Here is a 27,873-nt window from a genome sequence, read left to right as displayed (position 1 = left end):
ACAAGGTTCTTTAGATGGAAAATCACATGTAGAATGTGAAGGAAGTCTGGAGTTTCATCCAACCACACCTGAAATATTGGACTAAAACAGAGGGTGTCCTGCAAGAAAGATCTATGTCTTTGAGATTTTCACATTATTTTTTGTTTGGAGAAAAAAAATAGCAAAAACAACTTCAGATAGATTCAACAAATGTTCTCAACCAGTTCAGGATAAAACAGACATTTACCTCCTCTATTGTGTGTGTGTGTACGTGTGTGTATGTGTGTGTGTGTGTGTATGTGTGTGTGTGTATATATATATATGTATATATGTCTGTTTTGGAAAACATCTGTGCTCACAATAGACCTAAAAACATTGTCCAAGTGCTGAGACAAACCCCAGTCTACGTTGGACTTCCACCTGTGGACGTTCACATACTGGAGTTGGTTCATGAAGTTCAGTTTCCAGCTGACTTTATCTCCAGGTGTTGGTTTGTTGAAACCTGTTCTTTCTTTTCTCCAGATCCAACCTGTGTCTGTGTCCAAGGCCATCTGTCAAACACTGAAACAGGTCTGGGGTTAAAGGGGGTGGTCTCTGATCCAGGCCTGGGGTTAAAGGGGACAGTCTCTGATCCAGGCCTGGGGTTAAAGGGGGTGGTCTCTGATCCAGGCCTGGGGTTAAAGGGGACAGTCTCTGATCCAGGCCTGGGGTTAAAGGGGGTGGTCTCTAATCCAGGTCTGGGGTTAAAGGGGACAGTCTCTGATCCAGGCCTGGGGTTAAAGGGGGCGGTCTCTAATCCAGGTCTGGGGTTAAAGGGGGCGGTCTCTGATCCAGGTCTGGGGTTAAAGGGGGCGGTCTCTGATCCAGGTCTGGGGTTAAAGGGGACGGTCTCCGATCTCCGGCGGAGGTGTCGTCCCTCGTCCGCTCACAGACTCGTCATCTTTGACGTTCCGCTCCAGCGGCGTCTATTTCCATTTCAAAGGTGACGACTCAGAGTAAAGATGCGTGAATTAGCGTCAGTAAACAGCAGCGTGTTGGAATGTGACGGTGCGGACGCTGAATCCTGATGAGGGTTCTAAGGAGTCCACGTCCTGAGGGGACAGATCCACCAACAGGCTTTTATCTCCACCAAATTTCTCTGAAGTCTTTACAAAAACCAGGTGGGGGACTTCTGCGATGACCACGTTCGCAGATTCCTTTTGAAGATATTTCTCCACACAATGAACGGAGACGAGTGGAGATCCCAAACCCAGGAGGAGGAACCTCCAGGAGAAGCTGAACGAGGCGTTTGAAGTTTTCCACAATCAAATTAATTGAATATTCTGCCCGAGTGCACACGAATGTCACGGCGATGAGAAAAGCCCACAAGGGGAGTGGTCACGTGGCATTTCCAGTCGTCCTTTTGTGTCTGCTAACAGAATTATTCATGTTCCTCCAGTAAAACAACGCTTCATTATTCCCTCAGCGTCTGCTTTAATACAACAGAAGACGTTCACATGGCGCCTCCATCCTGTTCATACTTCCACAGTTTCTGCAGGAACTCACTGCTCCTCTCACCATGTGTTGGAAGGAAAAGGCCAACATGCTACCCACCCATCCACCCTTCCACCCACCCACCCACCCATCCATCCATCCATCCATCCATCCATCCATCCATCCACCGACCTTCAATCCATTTTTTTCCTGTCCTGTTTGTCTTCTGTCTTATCTCAGTTGGATGTTTCTGTCTAGTATCAGTGAAGGTGAACGTAAACCTCTCGGATTAAGCCCCTCCCTCCACCTCTCCTCCTGGTGTCACTCAGCTCAGATTCAGTCAGGGACAACATCAGTAAACTAACAGAATGTGAACATTACAACAGGTTTAATCTGAGCAGCAGCGCCTCACCGGAGCAGACACACACATTTACACTAACACTCAGATGTATTTCCACTGGGGTCTATAGGATGGATTAATCTGATATGACATTTAACGTCTGCGGTGAACAGAACGAACTGTGTTTGTCCTCCATCCACATCTGAGGACATGTGACCACGGAGCTTCTAAACATGGACCAAACCAGCTCCATGTCCACCTTATAAAGACATGGACGTACAAGGCACCGTCAGCTCCAACGTCCATAAACAGTCACTAGTCTCTTTTCCATCGACCCTCAAACTGTGTGAATTTAAATGCACACAAAAATTTGTCTAATGGAAAAAACAACAGTTTCACCCAAACTCTAGTTGTTGTTAGAGGTGGTTTTTCACAGTTAAATTGGTATATGACACAAAACTGTAATGGAAAGACCTTTGAGTCCAACTAGAGTCACATGACCAAAACAAACAGATGTTGATGGATGTTAGAACAAGACAAGAAGAAGAGTTTAAACCAAACATGTGTGGGTATGTGTGGAAACACCAGGAAACCCAATCACTTTAGAATTTAGAAGGAGATAGAAGAGTAACGAGTAAGGGTGTAAGAAAATATGGGTTCTCCAATATATCGCGATAATTCATTTCACAATACTGTATTGATATTTTTAGGTATTTATTCAAATGCAGGTATGGCAGAGGTTAGTTTTTGTTTTTCTGTTTTTCTTTTTTGTTTATATTTTATTTACTATTATTTAACACTCTTTTATTAAATAACTCCAAACTCCAGTGGGCGTTTCCTCTGGACTCAGCTGGAAATGTCAGCGTTAATACAGTTGGATTCAGAGGTGGATGAAGGTAAACAGGTTTATGGGATGTTCTTATCGTTGCTAAATTTCTGTGGGTTGATCAGTGGTTCAGACTAAACTGTGACAGTTCTGACCATGTTTGTTAGATTCAAACAGATCTTTAGTTCAGTTGCTGACGACACAAACCAACAGAAAACAGAGCTAAGCTAACAGAGCTAAGCTAACAGAGGGGATTAGTGGTTTTACTGGGGCTGTTTTAGTCTAAAAACAGAGCTAAGCTAACAGAGCTATAAAGTAAACCAGGGGTGTCAAACTCATTTTCTTCTGGGGTCCACATCCAGCCTGATTTAATCTAAAGTGGGCCGGACCAGTAAAATAATAGAATGATAGCCAATAAATAATAACAATTCCAAATTGTTTTAGTGCAAAAAATAACATTCAATTACGCCAATATTTACGTTTACAAACTATCCAAACAAAAAGGATGTGGATTACCTGAAAAAAATGAAATTTGTTAAGAAATATAAGTACAATTTCATCAATATTATGCCTCGACTTATCATTTATAGATGTGCATTACAGATCAGATCTGCAAAGGCACAAAACATTTAGTAATAGGCAGAAAATAGTTAAAATTGTGCTTAATTTTCTTTAGACATTTCAGGTTGTTCATATTTGTTTAGGTTATTCACATTTTATTGTTAAAGGATAGTTTGTTAATGTAAACATTTTCATAATTTAATGTTTTTTGCTCTAAATCAAAGAGAAAAAAATGGTGTCGTTATTATTTATAGGTTATTGTGATATTATTTTTGAGTTTGATGCCCTATCTTGCACTTTGCAAATTCATCCCGCGGGCTAGATTGGAACCTTTGGTGGGCCGGTTTTGGGCCCCGGGCCGCGTATTTGACACCTGTGATGTAAACTATCAGCTGACACACGCCTACATTATCAGACCCAGTGTTCTTTTATCTGCTGTTAAAATAAGCGTCTGTGAGTTTGATCCTTTATTCAGTGACTGGTCCAGTCTGTGGATCCATAGGGTCGGTTCCATGGTGGTTCTGGTTCTGAGTGTGTTCTGGTACCAGACTGGCCTGTGCATCAGTACCATACAGAACTCCTTTAATGTTGGCGAACAGTCAGAACCTACATGTGTCAGTTCTCACTGACCTAGGTCATCATTCTTCCTGCTGAACCTAGAAGAACCACTATGAAGTCCTGACCTACAGAAGTCTGTTTAAGGTCCAGGTTTGTTGTCGGTACCGTCCAAGTCTGGTTCTGTTCAGATCCAATATATGTGTGGAACATAAAAGGTCAAAGCGGAGGCTGTTTGTGCTTATGATAGTGTGTGTTTTCTACCTGCAGACGTCCCCAGTCTGAGGAGCCGTTGGACAACATGAGGAGTCCGTCTCCCTGGAAAGTCCTGAAGCTGAGGGACACTTTGAAGTCCTGGGTGTCCTCGTCCAGACGGTGGAGGAACTTCAGGTAGGATTTCCCATCAAAGCGAACAGCTGACTCTGAAAACACAAGCACACATGGACTCAGTGGATGAACCATGGAACCTTCAGTGTCGTCTGTTTTCATGTTCCACTGTTCACGGACTGACGTCAAAGCAGGAGCCACATGTTCCACCTGATGAACTGAAGGATGATGGGTAAAAAAGGTGGTAGTACATCTAATAGAACAGACACGTCAAATTCAGTGTTTTGTCCTGAGGATCATGTGACTCCTACTCTGTGCGTTTCCTTGTTTTCAGACGTCAGATGAATGACGGCGAATGCATCATTTGGACTAAATTACAACCGATTTAACGACCTGCAGGGACTTTGGGTTTTTTATGGAGTTAAACTTTGCTTTGTCCGTGTTTACTCTGTAGTAGAAGTTTATGTATTTATTTATGTTTATTTCATTTTAACTGTGTTTTATTTATTCTACACTCAGACATAAATGTCATCTCTGATTGGATTTAAAATATTATTTTCATGTATTCATTCACTTATTCATTTCTTGCTTGTTGATGACCTTCACTGAGTCTGTTAAGGTCTTTTTTTTTCAAATTAAAAATGTGATTAAAAACTTAAATGACATAAACTCCTGTTGACAGATGGAAAAGCCTGGTCTGACTATCAGCCTCTTCTGTTTCATTCAGACTTTTTAAAGTTAACAGGTGAAACATCAGGGACTGGACTTAAAGGAACCACATTCCTTCATCATAATTTCAACCACATTAACCTTTTTTCGATCCAACCTGCAGAGCATGAAGCTAAAACTAATCATGGATTCTGGAGGCGGCGTTCCCACCTTCACTTTAAAGCAAAAACGACGGCTGAGGCTGAAGATGAAACGCAGTCAAACCCTCACGTTCAATGAACAACATGAACTTTAACCACAACCGTTTCATCTTTGAAACGAAAAAAAGCCAAAAGCTCAAAAAAACAAAACTGACAAAAGCCTGAAGGAGAAAAAAAATGGATTTGGCAGAAGTTAAAGCTGGAGAAGAAGAAGAAGAATGAGAGGAAGAAGAAGAAAAAAAAGAAGAGGACAAAAAAGATGAAAAAGAGGAGGAAGAAGAGGAAAAAGAAGAGGAAGAAGAAAAAGAAGAAGAAGAAGACAATGAGTGTCTGTGTTCAGATTACAGTTTAATGAGGCCTGTGGAGACGTTCGCCTCGAAAACTCTCAGAACTGAACTGTCCCTGATTGGTCAAAACTAGTCTGAAATGAACCCTGACCCGACTGATCTGGACCGGACTGTAAGGGGAGGGAGTCGAAGGGACGCCTCTGGACTCAGGCTGAACATGTCAGGGTGTATTTTGTCTTCATTTCTCCACATCTTCAGCTGAGGAGGGCTTCTTCAGGTTTGCTGATGATCGTAACCTGTCAGTCTGGTTCTTCTCTCACATCTTCGCTCTCTTTAGTTCAGTTTATTTTGTCCTGAAATCTGAGGACACCTGGTTATCACAAAACGTCAAAGACCACAGTCACCAGCGTAGACGAAATAGAAGATGATAAAATAGTTGGAGGATGTTCTGGGGAGAAGACCAAACTGATAATGGGTTTAAGTCCTGACTTCTGTTACGTTGGTGCAGCTCTAATCCTCTGGAATGAAAACACCAACGTCTGAAGACCAACACCTTCACATGTGGACTGAGGTTGAACACAAACGACGTCTTCAATGAGATGAACAGATGAACTCTACAGATCTGTGAGTTTTGAAGGTCCTGGAATGTTTTCACCAAACCCCTGAAAATATGAGGATTTAATCTGACCCACATGGAGGTTGGTCTGGTTCTAAAAGGTCCCCTATTTCTACGGCGTCTTCATGACATTAACACAGCAGAATGAAGATGGAGGCCTCATCTGTGCAGAAGATCCACGGTTAGGGAACGACTCCAAACACCACCACAACGCACCAATCCAAAGGAGAACCCTGAGGGTCCACCGTAAACACAACTACATATCCCAGAATGCAACAGGAGAAGGAGCACCTCCCAGTGACATGATACAGCTGGAAGACAGACAGACAGACAGGTGGACAGACAGACAGACAGGTGGACAGGTGTGCTTTACCGTTGCAGGGGCACACACTCTCCCAGCGGTGTTGGGGGGTGATGTATCCGGCTCTGGCGGTGGTGAAGTGACTCAGCGTGTCCCCCGTCAGGCGGACGGCGTTCCTGCAGCCTCGTGGTGGACAGCCCGGTCCCAGACACCCGTTATGACTCACCCTCAGGATACTGAGACCTAGAGAGTCCTCCAGGTCCGCCATGATACCTGCACCAGAGGTCAGAGGTCACTTCCACCAAATCAACATATTATGAAAACGAAGACATGCACCTGTAAATGTCTGTGGACATGTGACAATGGGACATGTGACCTCTGGACGTGTGATGCTGATGTTTTAAAGTGGACTTTAAGGATCTGAGTTGTCCCCTTAAACGTGTCCTTTCATTCTGCTGTTTGTCACTAGTTAAAGCTGATGTAAAGAACAGATCAGTCGACTGTCAAACATCCAGGACTTTTAAACATCATGCAAACACTGGGCCTGTGTTTTCCTTATGGTATTAATCATGTGACTACACCCTTTCAGACTCAGCACACACACTTCTTCTCCTCTTTTACACTCTTTTACTTCCAGCCTCATAATGTTGGACTCCAGACTTTGGTTTATTTGGTTGTTTTATTGGTTTCGTACTTGCGTACACGCTCCATATTCCCATAAACCTGTGTCTGCGTCTTCGTTACCTGCCATCCTGCTGGTGGGCAGAGGCTGGACCGGATGCTTCTGGGGCCTCCAGACCAGCAGGGCCTCCAGGACCTGGGCCCCCGGGAGCCTCTGCAGGCTGGCCAGGTGCAGGTCCTGTCGGGGCAGGTCTAGGGCCTGGCTCAGGCTGCGCTGGAGGCCCCTCCAGTGGTCCCCCAGGAACTCCTCCGCAGACAGCCCCACCAGCTGCAGCGTCAGGCCTGAGTCCAGCGCCCTCTGGTCCGCCGCCCACACGTGCACTTTGACCCCCGTCCACACGCTGAACTTCCCGTCCGTCACGCTCACGTTCAGCGAGTACGAGCCCTGGTCCAGCTTCTCGTCGGCCCAGATCTTTCCGTCCGCCAGGTCTATGGAGAACCTGCCCCGGTCCGGGTTTTCAGAGACCAGTTTGTAGGTCAAGATGTCCTGTAGGTCCTGGTCCGAGGCGTGGAGTTTACCGATGACCCGGTTCGCAAACAGGTCCCCAGTGGTGGTGATGAAGACCTCCAAGGGGACCACGGACGGAGGATACTTACTCTGCTCCGTCACGTTGATGTTGACCACGCAGATGGAGGAGAGAGGAGGAAGGCCGCTGTCCGTCACCTGGGGGCGGAGTCACAGCACATGTCAGTCACAGAGGTTCGTTTACACTGGTGTTTATGAAACCAACATAAACAATGACATGAAACAACATAAACAATAATACAGAACCAACATAAACATAAATAATAATGTTGTTTCATAGTGTTGTTTACGTTGTCTCTTATTGTTGTTTATGTTGTTTCATAGTGTTGTTTATGTTGTCTCTTAATGTTGTTTATGTTGTTTCATCCTGTACTAAATGCAGATGCAAACTCCTGCATCTGTAAATTCTAATAAATTATGAAATAAAGTGATGAGGAGACAATATTAATATATTTACAAAATTATATAATGTTTACTCATCTGCAGAAGTCAACAGCTCATAAATTAATACAGATTCTATTATGGGATGTATCTATAGAGATTTCAAACCAACAATTTCTTCTTTTAACCTGAAAAATCATTTAGGTTTTGTTCTTACACATTTTAATATTTAACAGTAATGAGTAAAATGTAAACTTCTGTTGGTTTCATCTTTATATGTTACGATCTTATTCTATTTTTTTCAATAATGCATCTAATTTGGATCAGTTTTTCTTGATAAATGTCATTTGCTGTTTGGTATAAAATGAAAAACATTAAAATGATGATAAAGGACCTTATTTTAGTGAAATAACTGGTTAAATTTGGATTATTTTCCAAACACTTTTTCCAGTTTACTGATAATAGATTTTCACTGAAAACAGGTTTGATCTTGTTAAATGTCGACACATGGCGCCTCTCTGTCCCATAATGATCAAGTTAAAACACATCTCCAGGTTGTTTGTTCAGTTCTCACCTGTGAACAAAGACACGCTTCATTAAACCTCTGCTCGTTTCCGTTTCCCTTGGACTTCTTTGGCCTTATCACTGCTGTTACTGAAAAGCGCGTTTGGACTCTAATTATTTCTTTTCTTGAACGGTTTGTTTCCCATGAGACCGAAAACGGCGCAAACGAGGAATTTCAATGTTTTTATTAAACAGAAGGAAACGAGAGGCTGAGAACGGTTCCTGGCAGGGGAACAGGCCAAATGAAAAATGCAGCGATTCAGTCCAAAATATTTCCCATCAGCACTTTCCAACAAACAAACCCATCTTTTACATATTCATAAACACACAAACAGCCTGGAAACCACTGCAGGACCCGCTGGACTCACATGACTCCTGTTAAACTGTCAGTTCTGATCAGTTCATCCATTAGAACGTCAGTGTTCTCCAGTAGAACCACGGACGGCGTCAGTTTAACAGGTTTATGAATCTGTAAAGTTAACGACGACTGTAGCGACGATGACGGAGACGCTGAAAGTGTCCAGTCAGCGTTTGGATGCTGATGGGGGACTATGAAGTCCCCCAGGGATGAAGCTGCTCACTCAGCCTCTGAAAGGACTCTGAGTCCACGTCCGTCTACATATGAGGGGACACCGGTCCGCTTTATAGCCAGGACATATGAGGGGACACCGGTCCGCTTTATAGCCAGGACATACGAGGGGACACCGGTCCGCTTTACAGCCAGGACATACGAGGGGACACCGGTCCGCTTTACAGCCGGGACATACGAGGGGACACCGGTCCGCTTTACAGCCAGGACATACGAGGGGACACCGGTCCGCTTTACAGCCAGGACATGTGAGGGGACACCGGTCCCCTTTACAACCAGGACATACGAGGGGACACCGGTCCGCTTTACAGCCAGGACATACGAGGGGACACCGGTCCGCTTTACAGCCAGGACATACGAGGGGACACCGGTCCGCTTTACAACCAGGACATACGAGGGGACACCGGTCCGCTTTACAACCAGGACATACGAGGGGACACCGGTCCGCTTTACAGCCAGGACATACGAGGGGACACCGGTCCGCTTTACAGCCAGGACATATGAAGGGACACCGGTCTGCTTTACAGCCAGAACATGAGGGGACACTGGTCCGCTTTACAGCCAGGACATGAGGGGACACTGGTCCACTTTACAGCCAGAACATGAGGGGACACTGGTCCGCTTTACAGCCAGGACATGAGGGGACACTGGTCCACTTTACAGCCAGGACATTACACACACGGAGACAAGCCCAGGAAAAACACACCTCATATGAGCATGTGGAGCAGAGAAAGGGAAAAGGGTTTGAACAGTGTTTCCAACTCCTCAGGATTAAAGTATCTATTATCTGTCCTCAAAGTCAAGAAATGACATTATCACCTAATTTACATAACAATAAATGTTCATGTAACTGGAATGAATGATGTAGGACAGAGGAATAACACTGGATTAGAGACAAAAAGTGAGAATAAAAACAGCCTAAATATGTTTAGAACTCCAAATTAACTATTCCAGTTTAGTTTAACGTCCCCAGTTCCAACCGTCCTCCTTTATCTGGGCTTGTGGACCAGCTATAGGGACCCAAAAGAGACCATCTGGACCAGTTACTGAGGTTAGTTATTTTCCTCAGTTTGGTTTGGTTTTTATCCATACAGTCCACTATCATCTGCATACAGGAGTATATGCAGTTTCTTTTAAAAATATAAAATATATATAAGTGTATGTATATAAAGTGAGCCTTCTCACCTGTATCTTGAGCTGATGCTGGTCTTTTTGCTTCTTCCTGAGCGGTGCCGACAGTGACAGGAGACCGCCCTGGTCAACATGGAAACGCCGATCTTCGTTACCGCTGACAATGTGGAAGGAGAACGGCGGCCCGTTTTTGGGCGTGTCCTTGTCTGACACCACGAGCTGGAGGACGCCACTGCCAACCGACTCCCCTTCCTGAACAAGGACGAACAGATTATTATTACAGATTATGCGTAGCGTTTACAGATTATTTGTAATTTTTACATATTATTTGTAGTCTTTACGGATTATTTGTAGTTTGTACAGATCATCTGTAGTCTTTACGGATTATTTGTAGTTTGTACAGATTATTTGTAGTCTTTAGACTCTTTACAGACTCTTTCCAGGCTCTGACATCTCACTGAGTCCTGTCCTGGTTCCTTTCAGACCATCTGAGCTGAAACCAAAGGGGACTCAGAGTTTTAAATCCAGACTCCAGAGGGTCTGAGGAAACCAGGTCGTATTGGTCTCTTCTTAGAACATACTTTTATAGGACACACTTTGGTCATGTGACTGTTTTTTAACCTCCGCCAAGGAGGTTCTGTTTTTGCTGGTGTTGGTTTGTCTGTCTGTCTGTGTGCAAGATAATTTAAAAAGTGAAGAACGGATTTGGATGAAAATTTCAGGAAATGTTGATACTGGCACAAGGAACAAATGATTAAATTTTGGTGGTGGTTTTGGGGGGGGGGGGGGGGGTCACTGATCTGCCTTGGTGGAGGTCTGTGCTCTACGAGTGCTTTTCTAGTATCTACTTTTATTTATCTTTTAAGCACAAAGTTATTCATATTTTTTGAAAACTTGACCGATGGCCTTCCCCAGATGTGACCTGGATTTTAATCAGACATGGAGTTGTGTTTTTCACAGGCTTTTCTGACACATTTATGACTTCATGTACCACCTTTTTTCTGACAATATTGAAGGTTTTGTTCATTTCATTTGTTCAGAGTTTTTTCCCTTTTCTTCCTTGAGTTGACTGAGTTTACTTGAGTTGATTTATTTTAGTCCCTGAATATGCCATAATATGAAGCCATATGTGTGAGTGAATGCAACATGACAATAAATCAATGTTTTTACAGATAAATGTCGTTGTGAACCTGAATAATAACTTCATGCTCTTCTGTAACACTCCTCTGACATGTAGAACGTGGTTGAATGTCCACAATAACCTCCACTTCACTGGATTAAATCAGGCTCCGGCATGAATTATCTGTTTAGTCACATGACTAAACATGCTGATCCAATGAAACGCTGACATAAAAAAAGCCATCGACGCGGCGGCAGATGTTCAGTCGTAAAGTCAAATGTCAGACTTTGATGAAGACGAGTCTCAGCAAAATCCACCTGATGAACGAGACCGAAGTTTGACGACATTTAGGTCAACAGTATCGTCATGATATCTGGATTTTTATTCAATTTACCACATTTTATCCATAATTTTATTAGTTTTAGTCCATTTAATTGTTTATTGTATTCATTTGTTCATTTTATCCATTATTTCATCATTTATTTTTAGCTGTTTCCTATGTCAACGATGGTAAATATTTTGTTAATTTTGTGAATCATCTTCATTTAAAAAAAATATTTTTCTTGATTATTTTGTTCATTTCTCATTTTGTTGTATCATTTATTGACTTGAAGCTGAATGTTTTGTGCATTTTATTGTTCATGCGATTGATTTTTTTTTTTTTTTTTTTTTTGCGTACTTTGTCTTTCCCTGATTTTGTTCATTTTTCTTCAGTTTATTGAGTATTTTGTAAGTTTTTTTTGGTTAATTTGTTCAGTTTATTCTGTTGTTTCCTTTTTTGCTCATGTTTTTATTGATTTTGTGGATTTTGCTGTTTTATTTGACCATCTTTTTGATGCTTACTTTTCTTTGGTTTGTTCACTTCATTGATTACTTTGTTCATTTCATTAGTATTTTTTGTATATTTTGTTGATTGTTGTCCTCATGTTTTGATGAAATGCTGCACGTTCATTGTCTTTTACAACAGTAACTCGACTCATAATCAGTTCTGTCTATGTTCTTCTGGAACTTTCTTGTTCTTTGTGTTTCTTTCTGACAGAAACTCAGATTAACGCCATCCAAACTTTCTCATTAACATCTGTAATTAGACCCAGGTTGAAAAAGCGGCTGATGTTTGAGCTTTGATGCTGATGGTCAGCTGATGGTCCACATCTAATGGTCATCTGATGGTCACCTAATGGTCAGCTGATGGTCACCTGATGGTCAGCTGATGGTCCTCTGCTGCAGCGTTCCAGCTTCATTTTGCATTAGTTTCAGTTCATTTTTATGAACCAAACATTTGTCCGTTTTTCAGTCATTTCTCTACAGTTAAGAACCTTTTCTCATTAAATCCACCTGCTCTCCACACTGGTGTTTAGTCTTCACACTTTACCATTTTCCATTTTTCACCCAGCATCATCTTTTTCGTTCTGGTGTCAGTACCCTAGACCTCCTGGAACGTAATGTGGTCCAACTGTCCGTGGTCCTTCTGCAGCTTCAGAGTTTATTTTGATGTAAATGAAACAAACTGAGGCCACATGAGGATGTTCTGCTGTGAATCTGAGGACAACATGTAGAAAACAGACAAACGCGGCTGTTCAGACTTTTCCATCGACTCGTCACATTTCACACATGAACGCCGTCGCTGCCATCGCCGCTGCCTCTGGGGCTCCAGAGGTTATCTGTGGACGCTGATAAGCAGACGTTTGGGTTCTCCATGTGGATCTTGGATTGTTCTGTCGCTCCACTGTTGTGTGTCAAAGCTCCAGGCGTTGGGTGGTTCAACCTGAGGCCCGTGTCCCCTACAGGGGTCCCATCAGACCATGTAGGGTCAGTCCACTTGTTTATCCTCCATCCATTACAATCCATCATCATGGTCTCTGTGCTTTGGCCTCTGCTGGAGCTGCTCATCTGTCTCACTGTGACAGTTTTTCGTTGTCATTTTCTGGGTCATGAACAGACAGAAAACACCAGGAGGTGAAAGACACTCAGACCTGTAGCTCCATCAGAGTTCAGGACGGACAATTCAACGTCCATCAGAGCCCCGCCCTGTGGACAACAGCTGATTCTGATGTGACACATTTAATGAGTCCAAGAGATTTGAATGTCCAGACCCTGGAGACTCCAAAAAAACACCCTGACACACAGGAGTTTCACCAAAACCAGGACAGTTTGTTAAGTGGACTTTTAGGCTCCGCTCACAGCAGGTCTAATGCACTATTCGGATTTATGGGTGAAATCTGATTTTTTGTGTGATGGTTCATATTCCACATTAAATGTGACTTCTATCAGTTTAGAGTCTGAACTGAATGTGACCCTGAAGTGACCCACATGCACTAAAGAGGTCCTGATGGAATACAAGACCATGCAGACACACACTGTGTTTACAGAAGTGACACTCCTGGGATGCAGAACTGTGACGTTTGTCGCATTTCCATGATGTAAAGGTCGGATAAATGTGACCTGGATGTTCAGACTGAAGTCACATTGGAAAATATCAGATCTGTATCAGATTTAAGACCACATATGAAAGTGGTCTGGGTCAGACTTAGGACCACATATGAAAGTGGTCCGAGTCAGATTTAAGACCACATATGAAAGTGGTCCGGGTCAGATTTAGGACCACATATGAAAGTGGTCTGGGTCAGATTTAGGACCACAAATGCAAGTGGTCTGGGTGTAGTGTTAGTGCTGTTCAGACTGTAACAGATCAGATCCAGGTCACATATGGGTGCAGTCTGAATGAAGCCTCAGTGTCTGATGGAGGTTTAGTTCAGAAAACGACAGACTGAAACCAGCAGAAAACTGCCTTAGTGGAAATAAATAAAAATAGGACAAATGTCCCTGATCTCAGCGTCAGGTTTCTTTCAAAACCCTTTTCATCTTCTATGAATCCAAGTTTTATCCATTAAACCTGAAAAACTGGACCCATGACCCCTTTAACCTGTGACCCCTTTAACCCATGACCCCTTTAACCTATGACCCCTTTAAACCTGTCAGTTCATCTGAATGAAAATCAGCTGAGACAGAAACTGAATCAAACTGCAGTAAAAGCACTGAGTGGGTGTGACTAAAGGTCATGTGACCTGTGGGCGGGACTCGTACCTGTAGGGTCAGGGTGTGGCTGATCTGGGAGAACACCGGAGGGTTGTCGTTGACGTCGGTGACACTGACGGTGACGAGGACGGCGGACGACAGCGGGGGGTCGCCTTCATCTGCTGCCTGGACCGTCAGGGAGTAATGAGGGACCTGGAGGGACAGGCAAGACCGGACCGGGTCACACACACCTTTACAGACCCCCTTAGGAACCTCTAGCCCTGGTGTTGGACCTGTGGACCCCCTTTAGAACCTTTAGACCTGGTTTTGGACCCGTCGACCCCCTTTAGAACCACTAGCCCTGGTGCTGGACCCGTGGACCCCCTTTGGAACTTTTAGACCTGGTTTTGGACCCCTGGACACCCACCTCCTCCCGGTCCAGCGCTGTGCGGATGCTGATTTCTCCGGACCGTGGGTGGATGTGGAACTGCTGACGTCCGTCTCCGCTGACGATGGAATAACGCAGCAGGCTGTTGATTGGCCCGTCCCGGTCAGAGGCGGAGACCTGGAGGAAACAGGAAGAGGAGGGTTTAATGTGAACAGACAGAGGATGAACCCACCGGTCTGTAAATATGTACATGTGTTTAATACCATCTTATATTTACTATGAATATTCCGTTTTATATTATTTCATTTTTTTCATATTTTATTACTTTCTTTCATGTTCTGTGTTATTTCTGTAAATGCTGTGGGATAAAATAATGTCATATCTGACTATCTTCATTATCGTGTCTGTTTTTCCCAAATGTGGGTCATCAATGATGATAATAAAACCCATAATAATCACACATGTGAATTCTTGTCATATTAAAATAGTAACAGATTTAAATACAGTATTAAACAGATAACACACACAAGAGAAAGATGGAAACATGGACACAGCCTTGGAGACGGTGTTTGGACCATGAGTCAGTGAATGAAGTGTGTGCAGGTGGATCTAGCGGACGTGGGTCATGAAAGTCTGGGTCTGGGTCTGATGTGATGCTGAACTCTGTAGGTTCGAACCTTCATTCACGACCATTTGTTTTACTCCTTTCATGTGTTTGACATTAGTTCTCTGACAGGACATAAGACACATGGTGTCTCAGTGTCTCATCAGGAGGACGATCGGGTTAAAGTCGGGGCTTTTGTCGTCACCGTTGGAACGAATCCTGTCATTTTCGACGTTTTTCTCCTTCTGTTCAGGGAAAACGCTTGAAAGGCTTCAAACTGGGCGCCGTTAAACGCTGACGGCAACGGGAAAATGTCAGAAATGAAAGCGTGTGATTAGCGTCTGTTGGAGCGGTGGTGGCGGCGGTCACTGAGCTGTGTTATTGCCGTGTTATCTCCGCCGCCGGCCTGACAGACGCCGCTGACATGTTGTCGTTTATCGTATGTGTGTGTGTGCACGTGGTTTATCTGTTATTTTTTTCCACTTGTGTATTATCCACACCTGCCATCCTCTGATGGACGCTGTGTTGATGTTGGCGTGAAATAACGGACATGTGACCTGTTGTGTTCATGGGTTTATGACAGATGCCCTCGCACAAAAACACTAGTGACACCATCATGTCCTTGAATGAACCAAACACGTTGGTTAGTTTCACCTGTGATGTGTGTGTCCATGTGTGTGTTTTCTGAGGTTCAGTGAATGCGTCATTCAGGTCCAGATCATCACATATCTGATGAACGAACATGTTCAACATTAACCCTTTAATGACGCTTATTAGAACAGACTCATTTATGTTGGTTTTACAATAAAAGGGTCACAAAATGTTTTTTTTTGCTGATTCTTTTGCACCTTTTTTCAGGAAGAATTTAACTATTAATATGAGTCCATTAATTATCAATATTATATGGAATAAAGGATAAATAAATGTTGATAACTAAACTTTTTGAGTTTACATAAATGACCTTTCCTGTATTTTCCATGTGTTGATCCATTGTAGCTGAACTAGTAGAACGCTGTAAAACAGCACTAGCACTTTCATATACTATTATTGACAAGAATTCAACACTAAAACACTGATAAAAGTCATACAAATGTTCCATGTCTCTCTCACTGACTGCATTCTGCTGCTCTAAGCTCCGCCCACTTCCACCCCTCCCCCTCAGCCAATCAGATGTGATGATTTTTACACTGATTATTAATTTTTTTCCTTTTACTCAGAAGAAAACAGTTTGGACCGTTACCACAGACTCCCCTCTGTGACATCTGCTCAGAAATGGATTTACACTCAAATGACAGTTGGAACCTTCTCACTAACAATATTACAGCTGAAGTTTACATCCTGTCAGTCGGTCGGTTGGTCAGTTGCTTGCTTGGTCAGTCGGTCAATCAGTCATTTGCTTGGTCAGTCGGTCGTTCAGTCTTTTGGTCAGTCTGTTGGTCATTCAGTCTTTCAGTCGTTCAGTCTTTTGGTCAGTCAGTCAGTCGTTTAGTCGTTCAGTTGGTCGTTCAGTCTTTTGGTCAGTCAGTGTGTCATTTAGTTGTTCAGTCGGTCAGTCGGTTGTTCAGTCTTTTGGTTGGTCAGTCGGTCGTTTAGTTGTTCGGTCAGTCGGTCGTTCAGTCTTTTGGTCGGTCAGTCGGTCGTTCAGTCTTTCTGTTGGTCAGTCGGTCGTTCAGTCTTTTGGTTGGTCAGTCGGTCGTTTAGTCGTTCGGTCGGCCAGTCGGTTGTCTTGTCGTTCGGTCAGTCAGTCAGTCGGTCATTCAGTCTTTCAGTTGGTCAGTCAGTCTTTCTGTCGATTGGTCATCCGTCCATCTTAAAACCACCTTTGGAGTATTTCCTTCCCTTTGTCCTGTCGGTGCTAAACCCCTGGACCATCCGGATCATTTACTACCTTCTCTACCTTCAGTCACATGGTTCTGAGGTTCTGCTGGTACTGACCTTCATCACCAGACTCCCGGGGGTCAGGTCCTCCGACACCTCAGCGCTGTAGTCGCCTTGGCCGAACGCCGGCGCATTGTCGTTGACGTCGGTCACGTTGACGATGACCGTGGTGATGTCGGTGAGCGTCGACTTCCCCCGACTCCCCTCCACCGACAGGTAGTATTCACGGGTGACTTCGAAATCCAACGGAGCCACGAGGGTCAGAAGACCTGGAGGACCACAAAGGAGACGCATTGAAGGATGATGGGAAATGGGGTCAACAACTCAGTGTGTCTGTAATCTGAACTAATGATGTAAAGGTCAACATAAATAAAGATTGTGTGTTTCAGTTTGTCATGATAAGTTTTCATACAGATGATAATGAAGCTAAACCAGATGGGATGAGAACCATAAAGAAACAACTGTTAGATTCTAAGACCAGAAGAGTTCAAACTCTGGTGGTTTCCTCTGGACTCAACTGGAAATGGATGAAGCGTTAGCGTTAATACAACGTTAGCGTTAACACAGCATTAGTGTTGTCAGCGTTAATACACCGGTCAGTTGGATTCAGAGATGGATCAAGGTAGACAGGTATTATGGGATGTTCTTATTGTTATTAAGTTTCTGTTTGTTGATTCGTGGTTCAGATTAAACTGTAACAGTTCGGACCTTGTTTGTTGGATTCAAACAGATCTTTAGTTCAGTTATTAATGACACACACCAACAGAAAACAGAGGGGATTAGTGGTTTTACTGGGGCTGTTTTAGTCAGGGCTGTTAAGCTAACAGAGCTAAGCTAACAGAGCTATGATGTAAACTATCAGCTGACACCTGTCAACATTATCAGACCCAGTATTCTTTTATCTTCTGTTAAAATAAGTGTCTGGGATTTTGACTTTAATTAAACGTGATGATTCCATAAAATGAAACTATGGCTTCGATCCTTTATTCAGTGACTGATCCAGTCTGATCCATAGGGTTGGTTCCATGGTGGTTCTGGTTCTAGGTGTGTTCTGGTTCCAGACTGACCCCTGCTGGTCAGAGTTGGAACATCAGTACCATACAGAACCCCTTTAAAGCTTGTTTTTTTTTCAGATTGTTCAGCTTTTATTCTTGTATCATCAGTTAAATGTATAATTTTAAACATGTAAGCGTGAACAAAACTCAAAACACTGAAGAAGCTGTTGTTTGTCTGCAGGTAAAAATGATCCAGAAAGAAACAGAATATTGTATTTGTGAAGACAGAGGTCTGATGTGAATGTATGTGGTGAGTGTTGTTTATTCTGTACTAGTGTAGACCATCAGATGGACTTGGATTCATCCCCTGGTGTTTGCACAGATAATTCATGAGGGGAATCCAACCTGTTCTGAAGCAGCAGATAAAGTGTACTTTTTCTTTGATTTCAGTGGGTTTTGAGCAGCGCTGATGTAATGTTACACACTGTGTTGAGGTTGATGAAAGCCCTGAATCTTAAACCGTATCCTGGACACATGGTGGAGGCGGTAAAGCCGGTGTGGGAGTCAAGAAACATGAGCAAACTGGTGATTGGGTTGTGTTTAAAGAGTCACTCAGGGCTTCATTTATTCAAAGATACTAAACTACAGATGTAAAAGCAGAACCCAAGGTTTAACACAGACTGACGGATGGAAAATGGACACAAAGAAGCACCAGACGTGGAGTTAAGTGGACTTCAGTTTACAAACGTTAAGATGGAGTTAAGATCTGAAGGAGGATTTTCAAAAACACTACATGATGAATGTCAGGCTGCATCTGCTGAAGGTACTCAGTTCATACAACCTGTTGGACAAAAACCACAGGTGTAAAAACAGCTAAAAGTCAGAGTAAAAACAGTCTGAGTGAATATTTGAGCCACTTTTACAACAGTCTGTTAAACTAATCCACAGATACCGATTATACCAGTGACTCCAAAACTTTTACACCTTAAAAGTCACAAAATAAACACAAGGAATTCACAAAAATACGTGACCAACCGCAGTGAAATCTAGGGCTGCACAATTAATCGTTAAAAGTTTGCAATCTCAATTCACACATGTATGCGATCTCATTTCTAAACACGGACGATTCTTAACTCTTTCCCCGCCATTGACGAGATATTCCGTCAATTGCTTCCCAACGCTTCCCCGCCAATGACGAGATTTTCCGTCAATCCGTGTTTTCACTGTTATACTGTAGTTGGAGGTGTTGTGGATCATGTGAATTACTTTCCTTAGTCCAAAAACAAACAATTAAGCAGCTTTTTCGGAAAAATGACGGGCCGGGTTTAATGTTTTTGCACTGGAGTCTCCGTATCCCATGGCAACGCATCCAGCGGCAGTCACTGAATGAGGAAATGAAGACTGCAGGAACCGCGCACAGTTTCAAAAGCTTTAAAGATGATTATGGAGACAGAGTCTGACAATTCAATATATGATGGAGCTACAGAAGAACCATTTAGAGACAGGAACGGAGAAATAGAAGGTCAGGGAGACGGACACGGAACACGGGAAACAAGGAGCGGCTCAGGTCCGACACGGAGGTGCGGGTGGGGGGGGCGGGGGCACAGAGTGACACGGAGAAAATGACAGACAGGAGGAAGAGAAAAGAGACATTTCTAGGGGACATTCAAGGAGAAGACAGACACACAGACATAGGACAAGACAAAGGAAAGCTAGTCTGCATCTGTTAGAGTGAGTTCAGATTCAGACTGAGGACACAGAACAGATTCAGCTGTAGAATGTCAGCAGGACACATGGAAGACACTTTTGGATTTGGCTTTTGTATGAAATAAATAAATACATATATTCATACAGAGATAAATAACTAGATGTCCATAGAATTATTTACAGATCAAACACAGCAGCTGGTCCAACAGGAGGACCTGGTGCAGCCAAAGGCCAGAAATCTACAGTATTTAGTGCATTTGTTTCTTTTTTTCTTGAAAATGAGGAATATTGAGGTGTTTATATCCAAAAGCTAAACTACTATGTGATAGACTTATAACTGATGTATGTAAATGTGCAAAGTTTAGAAGGAACCTGGTGCTTTACAAGATGTTTGGTCTAAAGTTTGGTGTGGATTCCCCTAACATTTTGTGGAATGATGGGATATCTTAGAGCTGTTTGTTACTATTATTGCTGTTATTATTATTTTATTTTGTGATTTTGAAGACAGTGTTACTGTTGGTAAATACGAAAGAGTCAAAAATGTAAATAGGAAATCAGTTTTCTCTTGAAAATCAATATCTTTGAAAAAAATGCAATTTTCTCAGCTTTTTGCTCAAAATTCAGTTTTTTCCTGAAAATGACCAATATTCAAATGTTTATATCTCACGAACGAATAAAGATAGAATAAAATAGTTTTTTGTGTTTAAAAGTTGAAGTTCTGTTCTTTCTTTTGATGTATTCAGTGTTCACATACTCCTAACACAACATTTTCAGTGAGCCTCCAAAGATTAGTGAAAATGACCAAAACGGCTGGCGCTGGCTACCAACTCACTGGAAAATGCTCTGGCGGGGAAAGAGTTAAGCATTGTATTTTACAGGCTACATTACAAACAAATGCCCACAAACGTAGAACCGCTGCCACCTCTTCCTTCAACCAATGGTAAAGCATCTTTCCAACACATGACCTGCTGCTGTCAGCTGGAGTTGAGTGAAGAAAGAGTGAATGACAGCAGAGGAACGTCTGCAGTAAAGAGAGTGAAATGGATGAAAACCCCAGTGGTAGTGGTGAGTCACCCACCTGAACTCGTGCCCAGTTAAGGTTCACATGCATCTGTGTTAATTTAATGTCGGTCTTTTCTGTCGTCCAGATCCAAGTGTGTTTTCATTTTCACTTCTTCTGCTGTTCTTCTCCTCCTTTTCTTTTCTTTGCCGGTGAGGATAACTCAGCCTTTAATCAAGAATCAAAAGTCTCACCCTCTCTAAAAATTTTTATGTTAAAAATATTCCATATTCCATACCAGATCAGCTGACGTCGCTTAGCAACCGGGACCATAAGTGCAGGGAAAAGGTAAATGAACATAAAGCTTCACTTTCACTTCTGTGGGGGCACGGATCGCACTGCCCCGTACCCCCATTGTATAAGTAGGACGGAAACCGACGCATGTGCGTGGGTAACTGGACGAAACGCACGCGCGTGCCCCCCCCGCCAAACTGCGCGCATGCGGCCGAGCCCCCACCACCACCACCGACCGAAACGTGCGTGCACCCCCCCCACCAATTTACACACAGCCACACCAACAGATCAATTCCACAGCAAACACTGCATAAGTGACTGGACTACTGCAGAGTGATATGAAAGATGTGAATCAGAGGTAAAAGAACCCATTTTCCTTGACAGTGGTGCAATAAACATTTTGTGAAAAAAATCGTGCCAGAGAATCGTGATCTCAATTCTAAGCAAAAGAATCGTGATTCACATTTTTGCCAGAATCATGCAGCTCTAGTGAAATTTACATTTATATTGACTCATTCATGGTCAAAACAAATGCACTGGAGATGAATCAGTTTTACTTCTTCACTATCAAACCAGGCTTTGAACCTCAGACAAATGTAAACCAGTAAAAACAACACTGGTGTTTAATGGGAATCACATCAGAACAGCGACAGATATTTGACTTGCAGTAAAACATGACCTTAACTTTAGGAAAAGGCCATTGTCACATCCTGTCCAGACCTGATCAGTTCATCTAATCAGTCCAAGTCAGAGTTTGAGCCAAAGCTTATGTCACTTTGGTCCAGAAATATTGTGTTTTAATGCTGATAGATATGCAGCTTCATAGACATGTGGACCATTATTATTACCATTATTATTATTATTATTACCAAATCCACTCTATGGACAAAAGTATATGGACCTATTGAATTCAGGTGTTTGAGGGTGCAGATCTCAGCCGATGCCAGATGTGAATGTCTGCCTATTCTGTAGCTCCGTCCACTTCTGTGTTGTTTTTGCATCTGAAGTCTGTTTCTCATTTGCTATTTGTATTTGCATTTGTGTACTGTTCTTGTTACTACTGTGCCTTATGTATTTAGTGTGTTTACTGCTGCTGGATGCTTGAATTTCCTTCAGGATCAATAAAGTATCCCTAATCTAATCTAATGTAATCTAAATTTCTTTTCTAACAGGGGTCTGGGATCCAAAACAACGACTAATGTCAGAATATAGTTTTATATTATGAGATAAATATCAGCGCATTGGTTCGTTTGTGTTCAATTATTATCTTTGTTTATTAAATGATTCACAGATGGTTTAGACTGAATTTGTATCAACATTAATTTGTTTTTATCTCCCTGACTCTGATTTTAAATGTTCTTCCTCTAAATGTCTCTAATATTTTTCTGCTCTGACTGTAAATAATAATTTCCATCTACTGTCATCACATGTGACTGAGGAAGAAAAATCTACCATGAAACTAGAGGGAAATATTGATGTTTGTGTGTCTGATCCTCATGAACAGGTCATGTGACAGCTGTAGACAGAATGTGTCCACATACTTCTGTCCATATACTTGAGAAACATCAATATTTCCTTAGAGTTTAACGTGAAATGTGTTGGACAAAACTCTTGGACGGATGGACAGAACTCCTGGTGTGTCTAGGACCTGTGTACGAAAACCTTTGAAAAGACAGAAAAGCAGAGTCTGATCTGAGTCCAACAGTCGAAGGGATCGACCACAGGGAGACAAACCCTCTGGTTCCACATTTCAGGTGAAATCCCTCCAGCGTGCGTCTTCCTCAGGTCGTTACCCGGTCTTATATCTTCTGCCATCGACCCCGTCCTCAGAGTAAACCTCCGTTCTGCTCCACCGACCCCCCCATTGAGATGCACAGTATATATTAAGCTGAGTGACAGACATAATCTAGTGTTTAAAATGGATGGAGCTGTGACCCATAATCCACAGCGCACACGTGGACTGGGCGCCGTCAGCTGACATATCTGCAGCGCCGTGGCGTTTGTCAGCTCAGTGAAGCCATGACTTTAACCTTTCAGGAACCATAAATCTGTACGCCGCCGCAGCCGCCACCGCCCGTCATCCGTCATCCTCGTGTGGAGTCCAACCTCGATTTACGGCGGCGGTAAAAGAGGCATCCGAGCGGCGCCGCGGTGTCACGTCCACTTTGTCGTCTGTCATGGAGTCCCACCTCCTTTAGCTTCATCCGAGGCGTCGCAAACCAGTGCGACTTTAACGTACACCTGGATGCTGCCGGCCTTATGGCGTTTACAGATGACATTAACAGCATTAAACCAATCGATACGAAGCAAACACACGTCGTTCTATGATCGATGAGGAGGCGATCAAACAACAGTGAGTTTCATCCGACTGCTCCATGAAACACAGCGGTAAATCTGACAGAATAAAACTAGATTCCACGTGTACGTCATACATGTGACTGTCCGTCCAGTGGAACATGGTGGATACTGTGGATAAATTAAGTCTGATCCATGTCTGATCATGTTCAGTCTGTACCAAGGTTAGAATAGTTTTGGATTTTTCATTATAGTTTAGTTTTATTTAGTTTTGACTTTTTTTCTCTAATTCAGTTAGATTTAATTCATTTTTAGAGCAGGTTTGCTAGTTTTTATTAGTTTAAATTTTTTTCTAAATGCTTAGTTTTAGTTTAGATTTGGTATTAATTTTAGTTTTGTTGCATCTTTTCTCTTCTTCGCCGTTGTATTCACATAAATCACAGACAGGACTCTGTTGCTTTCTCCCAAATTTAGTCTCCATGTTTCCAGGTAGAGTGGGGACGAGAAGACGACTGGAAACCACAAGTGACGAGAAGTGACGGACCATACGGTGCCACTAGCTAAAATTGCTAGAGTGAAATAAACCACTTTTGTATCAATCCAACTTTGACATAGACGAAAACAAAGGGAATTTTATCCATAATTTTTATACGTTTTAGTTAGTTTTGTAAGCACACAATACAGTTTCAGTTAGTTATCGTTTTTTTCTGTTAATTATAGATTTTATTTATTTCAGTTAACAAAAATGTTTTTACAATTCTAGTTTTCATCATTTCGTTAGTTTTCGTTAACAATAATAACCTTGGTCTGAACAGATGGCAGCGTGTTACCAAGCATTAGTTTATGGGATGTAAAGTTAGATGATGCAGCTGTTTAGTCTGAACCCTCCACAAACTACAAAGAACCAGAATCCACCAGCACAAACCAGGAGGAGATGAATATTCACTCAGTTCCCAGTAGATCAGCTGACGCACCAGGGCCTGGTACTGATATTAGAACACATGGAGCTGCTGATTAAAAACAATTAAAGCCATGAATCTGCAGCAAAAAACACAACAGATGATGCATGTGGACACATACGGAGCAACCGGCCCAAGGATGAAGACTGAACCCATTTACAGACTCCACCAGTACAACACGACCACTGGAAACACTGGAAACAAAATCTGCTGTAGTTAATAAAACCAGGTAATATGTGGAGTTTTATTCAGCGAAATGATTAAGTTCATAAATTATCATCCAACCCTGTCATCGTCACTGTTACCAATCAGTTCTGATGTGGATCTGCTGTGGTTCTGCTGTGGTTTCATGTAGATTCAGTCTGTGTTTCATGTTCGTCTGTTCTCATGGACAAACTAATGTGGCTGAAACTGAAGCTGGAGCTGAAACTGTGGACGTGGGTTCAGTTTGAGGCTGAACATAAATGATGCATGTGTCTGCACTGAGTACTGAAGTGAACCAGGACTACAACTAACCCAGGTCCACCAGCCAGTCTGGACTAAAACTAACCCAGGTCCACCCAATTATTTACATGGACTGATAGGATTAGTGGATCAACAGGTATTAAACAGTTTAGATCAGTAGATGGTTTAGGTTAAAGGAGGACGTTTGGGTCTTTAAGGGTTAAAGGTGGACGTTTGGGTCTTTAAGGGTTAAAGGTGGACGTTTGGGTCCTTAAGGGTTAAAGGTGGACGTTTGGGTGTTTAAGGGTTAAAGGTGGACGTTTGGGTCTTTAAGGGTTAAAGGTGGACGTTTGGGTCTTTAAGGGTTAAAGGTGGACGTTTGGGTCTTTAAGGGTTAAAGGTGGACGTTTGGGTGTTTAAGGGTTAAAGGTGGACGTGTGGGTGTTTAAGGGTTAAAGGTGGACGTTTGGGTGTTTAAGGGTTAAAGGTGGACGTTTGGGTGTTTAAGGGTTAAAGGTGGACGTTTGGGTGTTTAAGGGTTAAAGGTGGACGTTTGGGTCTTTAAGGGTTAAAGGTGGACGTTTAGATCTTTAAACTACAACAGTTCTGACCTGTCCTCGAGTCCAGCTGGAACCTCCGGTCGTCGTTTCCTGATATGATGCGGTACAGAACAGGGTCGGGTCCTCCTCCGTCTCGACTCAGAGCGGACACGCTCAGAACCTCCGTCCCCACCGCCGAGGATTCTGGGAGCTGGGCGGTGTACTCAGAGCTCAGGAAGACGGGCTGGTAGTCGTCCAGAGAGACCACGTCCACCGTCACTGTGGCAACGGAGTAGAGGTGACGAGGCAGGCCGCGGTCCGTCGCCTTCACCTTCAGCTCAAAGGTGGGTGGGGTCTCAGGGGTCAGAGGTCGCTCCAGACGCAGGATCCCCGAGAACTCATCCAGAGAGAAGTATCCACCGTCTCCGGCCAGAAGGGAGTACTTCACCTCTGAGTTTATACCTGAGGACGACACGGGAGAGATGGGTCAACAGGGACACGGAGACGACGGGGAGGGTCCAGGTCACATGACACCAGGACGACACGGATTGGATCAGAGACGTTAAAAACAAAACTAAGTAGACCAGAACTGGGTCCTGTTTTCAAAAGCAAAACTGGTTTATATGAGACAATGATGACCAAGAGTCTGTCTGTGTGGGACAATGTGGGATAAAACACTAAAATCAACTAAAAGACCAAAAATTAATAAAACAATCACTAAAATCAACAGGAAAATGGAACCTAAACCCAACCTGAACCGTCTTAGTCCTCATGAGTCTGGTTTGGACGTGGTCTGTGTCTCAGCTGATAATCAGTGTTAATACGATCATTTCTATTAAAGCTCAAGTCGATGAAGGTCAAAGGTCACCACGTTACAGGACAGTGTTTATGTTAAGAGCAGGAGAAACTGCTGCAGTGAAATCACAGCCTTCTGCTCTGTGATTGGCTAGTCCGGGCGTGGCTCCACCTACCGGTGTCGGGGTCCTTGGCATAGATGACGGCGACGGGCGTGCGCACCGTGGTGTTGTCGAACACCGTCACCTCGTAGTGACTGGATGAGAAGCGAGGCGGGTTGTCATTCATGTCCTGGATCATCAGCAAGATGTCGGCCTGACAGGACCGCCCCCCGCCATCCGTCGCCTTGGCAACCAGGATGTACTCCGCCTCCCTCTCCCGGTCCAGGATGGCCAGAGTGAAGAGCTCACCTGGAGGATGAAACCTGTGAGTATGACCACATCTGGACACCTTCTGCTTCTACTGTTTTTATCTGTGTTTTTTACTGAATCTGCATCATTTACTTTTATATTATGACTCAGAAAACAAACTTCAAACACAAAGACAACAGTACAGTTTAGTAAGGAGGAGGAAGAGGAGGAAGACAAAAGAGGAGGAAGAGGAGGAAGAGAAAAGACGAGGAAGAGGGAAGAGGAGAAAAGAGGAGGAAGAGAAGGAAGAGAAAAGAAGAGGAAGAGGAGGAAGAGAAAAGAAGAGGAAGACAAAAGAGGAAGAGAAAAGACGAGGAAGAGAGAAAAGGGGAAAAGAGGAGGAAAAGAAGGGAGACAAAAGAGGAGGAAGAGGAGGAAGACAAAAGAGGAGAAAGAAGAGGAAGAGAAAAAAGGAGGAAGAGGAGGCAGAGAAAAGAGGAGGAAGAGGAGGAAAATGAGGAAGAGAAAAGAAGGAAGAGGGAAGAGGAGGAAGAGAAAAGAGGAGGAAGAGCAGATGTGATGCTACCAGCAGTGGCGCCCTGACCCCAGTGGGGCGGCGTCCTACCTGTGCGGTGGTCCAGGTGGAACTTGTCTGCGTCGGGGCCGTGGAGGGTGTAGGAGATCTGTCCGTTGGCGCCCACGTCGGGGTCAGAGGCGGAGACTTTGAGTACGAACATACTGGAGGGAGAGTTCTCCATCAGCACCTCAGTGTAGACCAGCTGAAAACCAACACAAACACCAGTTCCATCAGTTCGAAAGGAAATGAACCAGTGAGTCTGAATAAAAACACCATCAGCTGTTAGAGACGAAAGAAGGTTTCATCATTTTATCATTCATTTAACTTCATAGAACTAAAGGTTTATTCAACTGAATTAAACAGATTTAAAACTATTCAATGACTTGAATGAATCCCAGAAAGAGTTTGTCCTTCTGATCACAGATCTACAGATGATCTATGTGTGAACTGAAACATGACCACAGTTTAATAAAAAACATACATATAACACCTTTGAAACACACTACGTAGAAGTTTCATTATAAAACAGAAATTATGTTATATATTGGACTTTTATTATGTCATCTACTTCCTCAAATGTCAGAGTTTATTCACTGTGATGTATATGTTTTATTTTATTATACGTACTATATATGTGTGAAAGGTTCCAACAGCTGTGGTAATGAAGGGCTTTTATTGTGAAAGGTTCCAACAGTTGTGATAGTGAAGGGTTTTTATTGTGAAAGGTTCTAATGAAGGGCTCTTATTGTGAAAAGTTCCAACAGCTGTGATAGTGAAGGGTTTTCATTGTGAAAGGTTCTAATGAAGGGCTCTTACTGTGAAAGGTTCTAATGAAGGGCTCTTATTATGAAAGGTTCCAACAGCTGTGGTAGTGAAGGTGCTTTTATTGTGAAATGCTCCAACACCA

At 43.1% G+C, this 27,873-nt stretch overlaps 1 protein-coding gene across 1 annotated transcript in view; it reads right to left on the bottom strand.

Moving 5' to 3' along the window:
• Positions 1-27,873, bottom strand: part of fat2 (FAT atypical cadherin 2) — a 119,514-nt gene that overhangs the window by 21,072 nt on the left and 70,569 nt on the right. The window contains exons 14-23 of the mRNA XM_030145411.1: positions 27,015-27,168; positions 26,216-26,449; positions 25,317-25,706; positions 17,069-17,280; positions 14,569-14,706; positions 14,211-14,354; positions 10,061-10,258; positions 6,879-7,479; positions 6,207-6,407; positions 3,999-4,156 (exon numbers count right to left, since the gene is read on the bottom strand). Of these exons, the coding sequence (XP_030001271.1) occupies positions 3,999-4,156; positions 6,207-6,407; positions 6,879-7,479; positions 10,061-10,258; positions 14,211-14,354; positions 14,569-14,706; positions 17,069-17,280; positions 25,317-25,706; positions 26,216-26,449; positions 27,015-27,168 (2,430 nt within the window). The remainder of the gene's footprint in view (positions 1-3,998; positions 4,157-6,206; positions 6,408-6,878; positions 7,480-10,060; positions 10,259-14,210; positions 14,355-14,568; positions 14,707-17,068; positions 17,281-25,316; positions 25,707-26,215; positions 26,450-27,014; positions 27,169-27,873) is intronic.

Source organism: Sphaeramia orbicularis, chromosome 10, assembly GCF_902148855.1.
Source record: "Sphaeramia orbicularis chromosome 10, fSphaOr1.1, whole genome shotgun sequence".
NCBI lineage: Eukaryota > Metazoa > Chordata > Actinopteri > Kurtiformes > Apogonidae > Sphaeramia > Sphaeramia orbicularis.
This window is presented reverse-complemented; position numbering and strand designations above follow the sequence as displayed.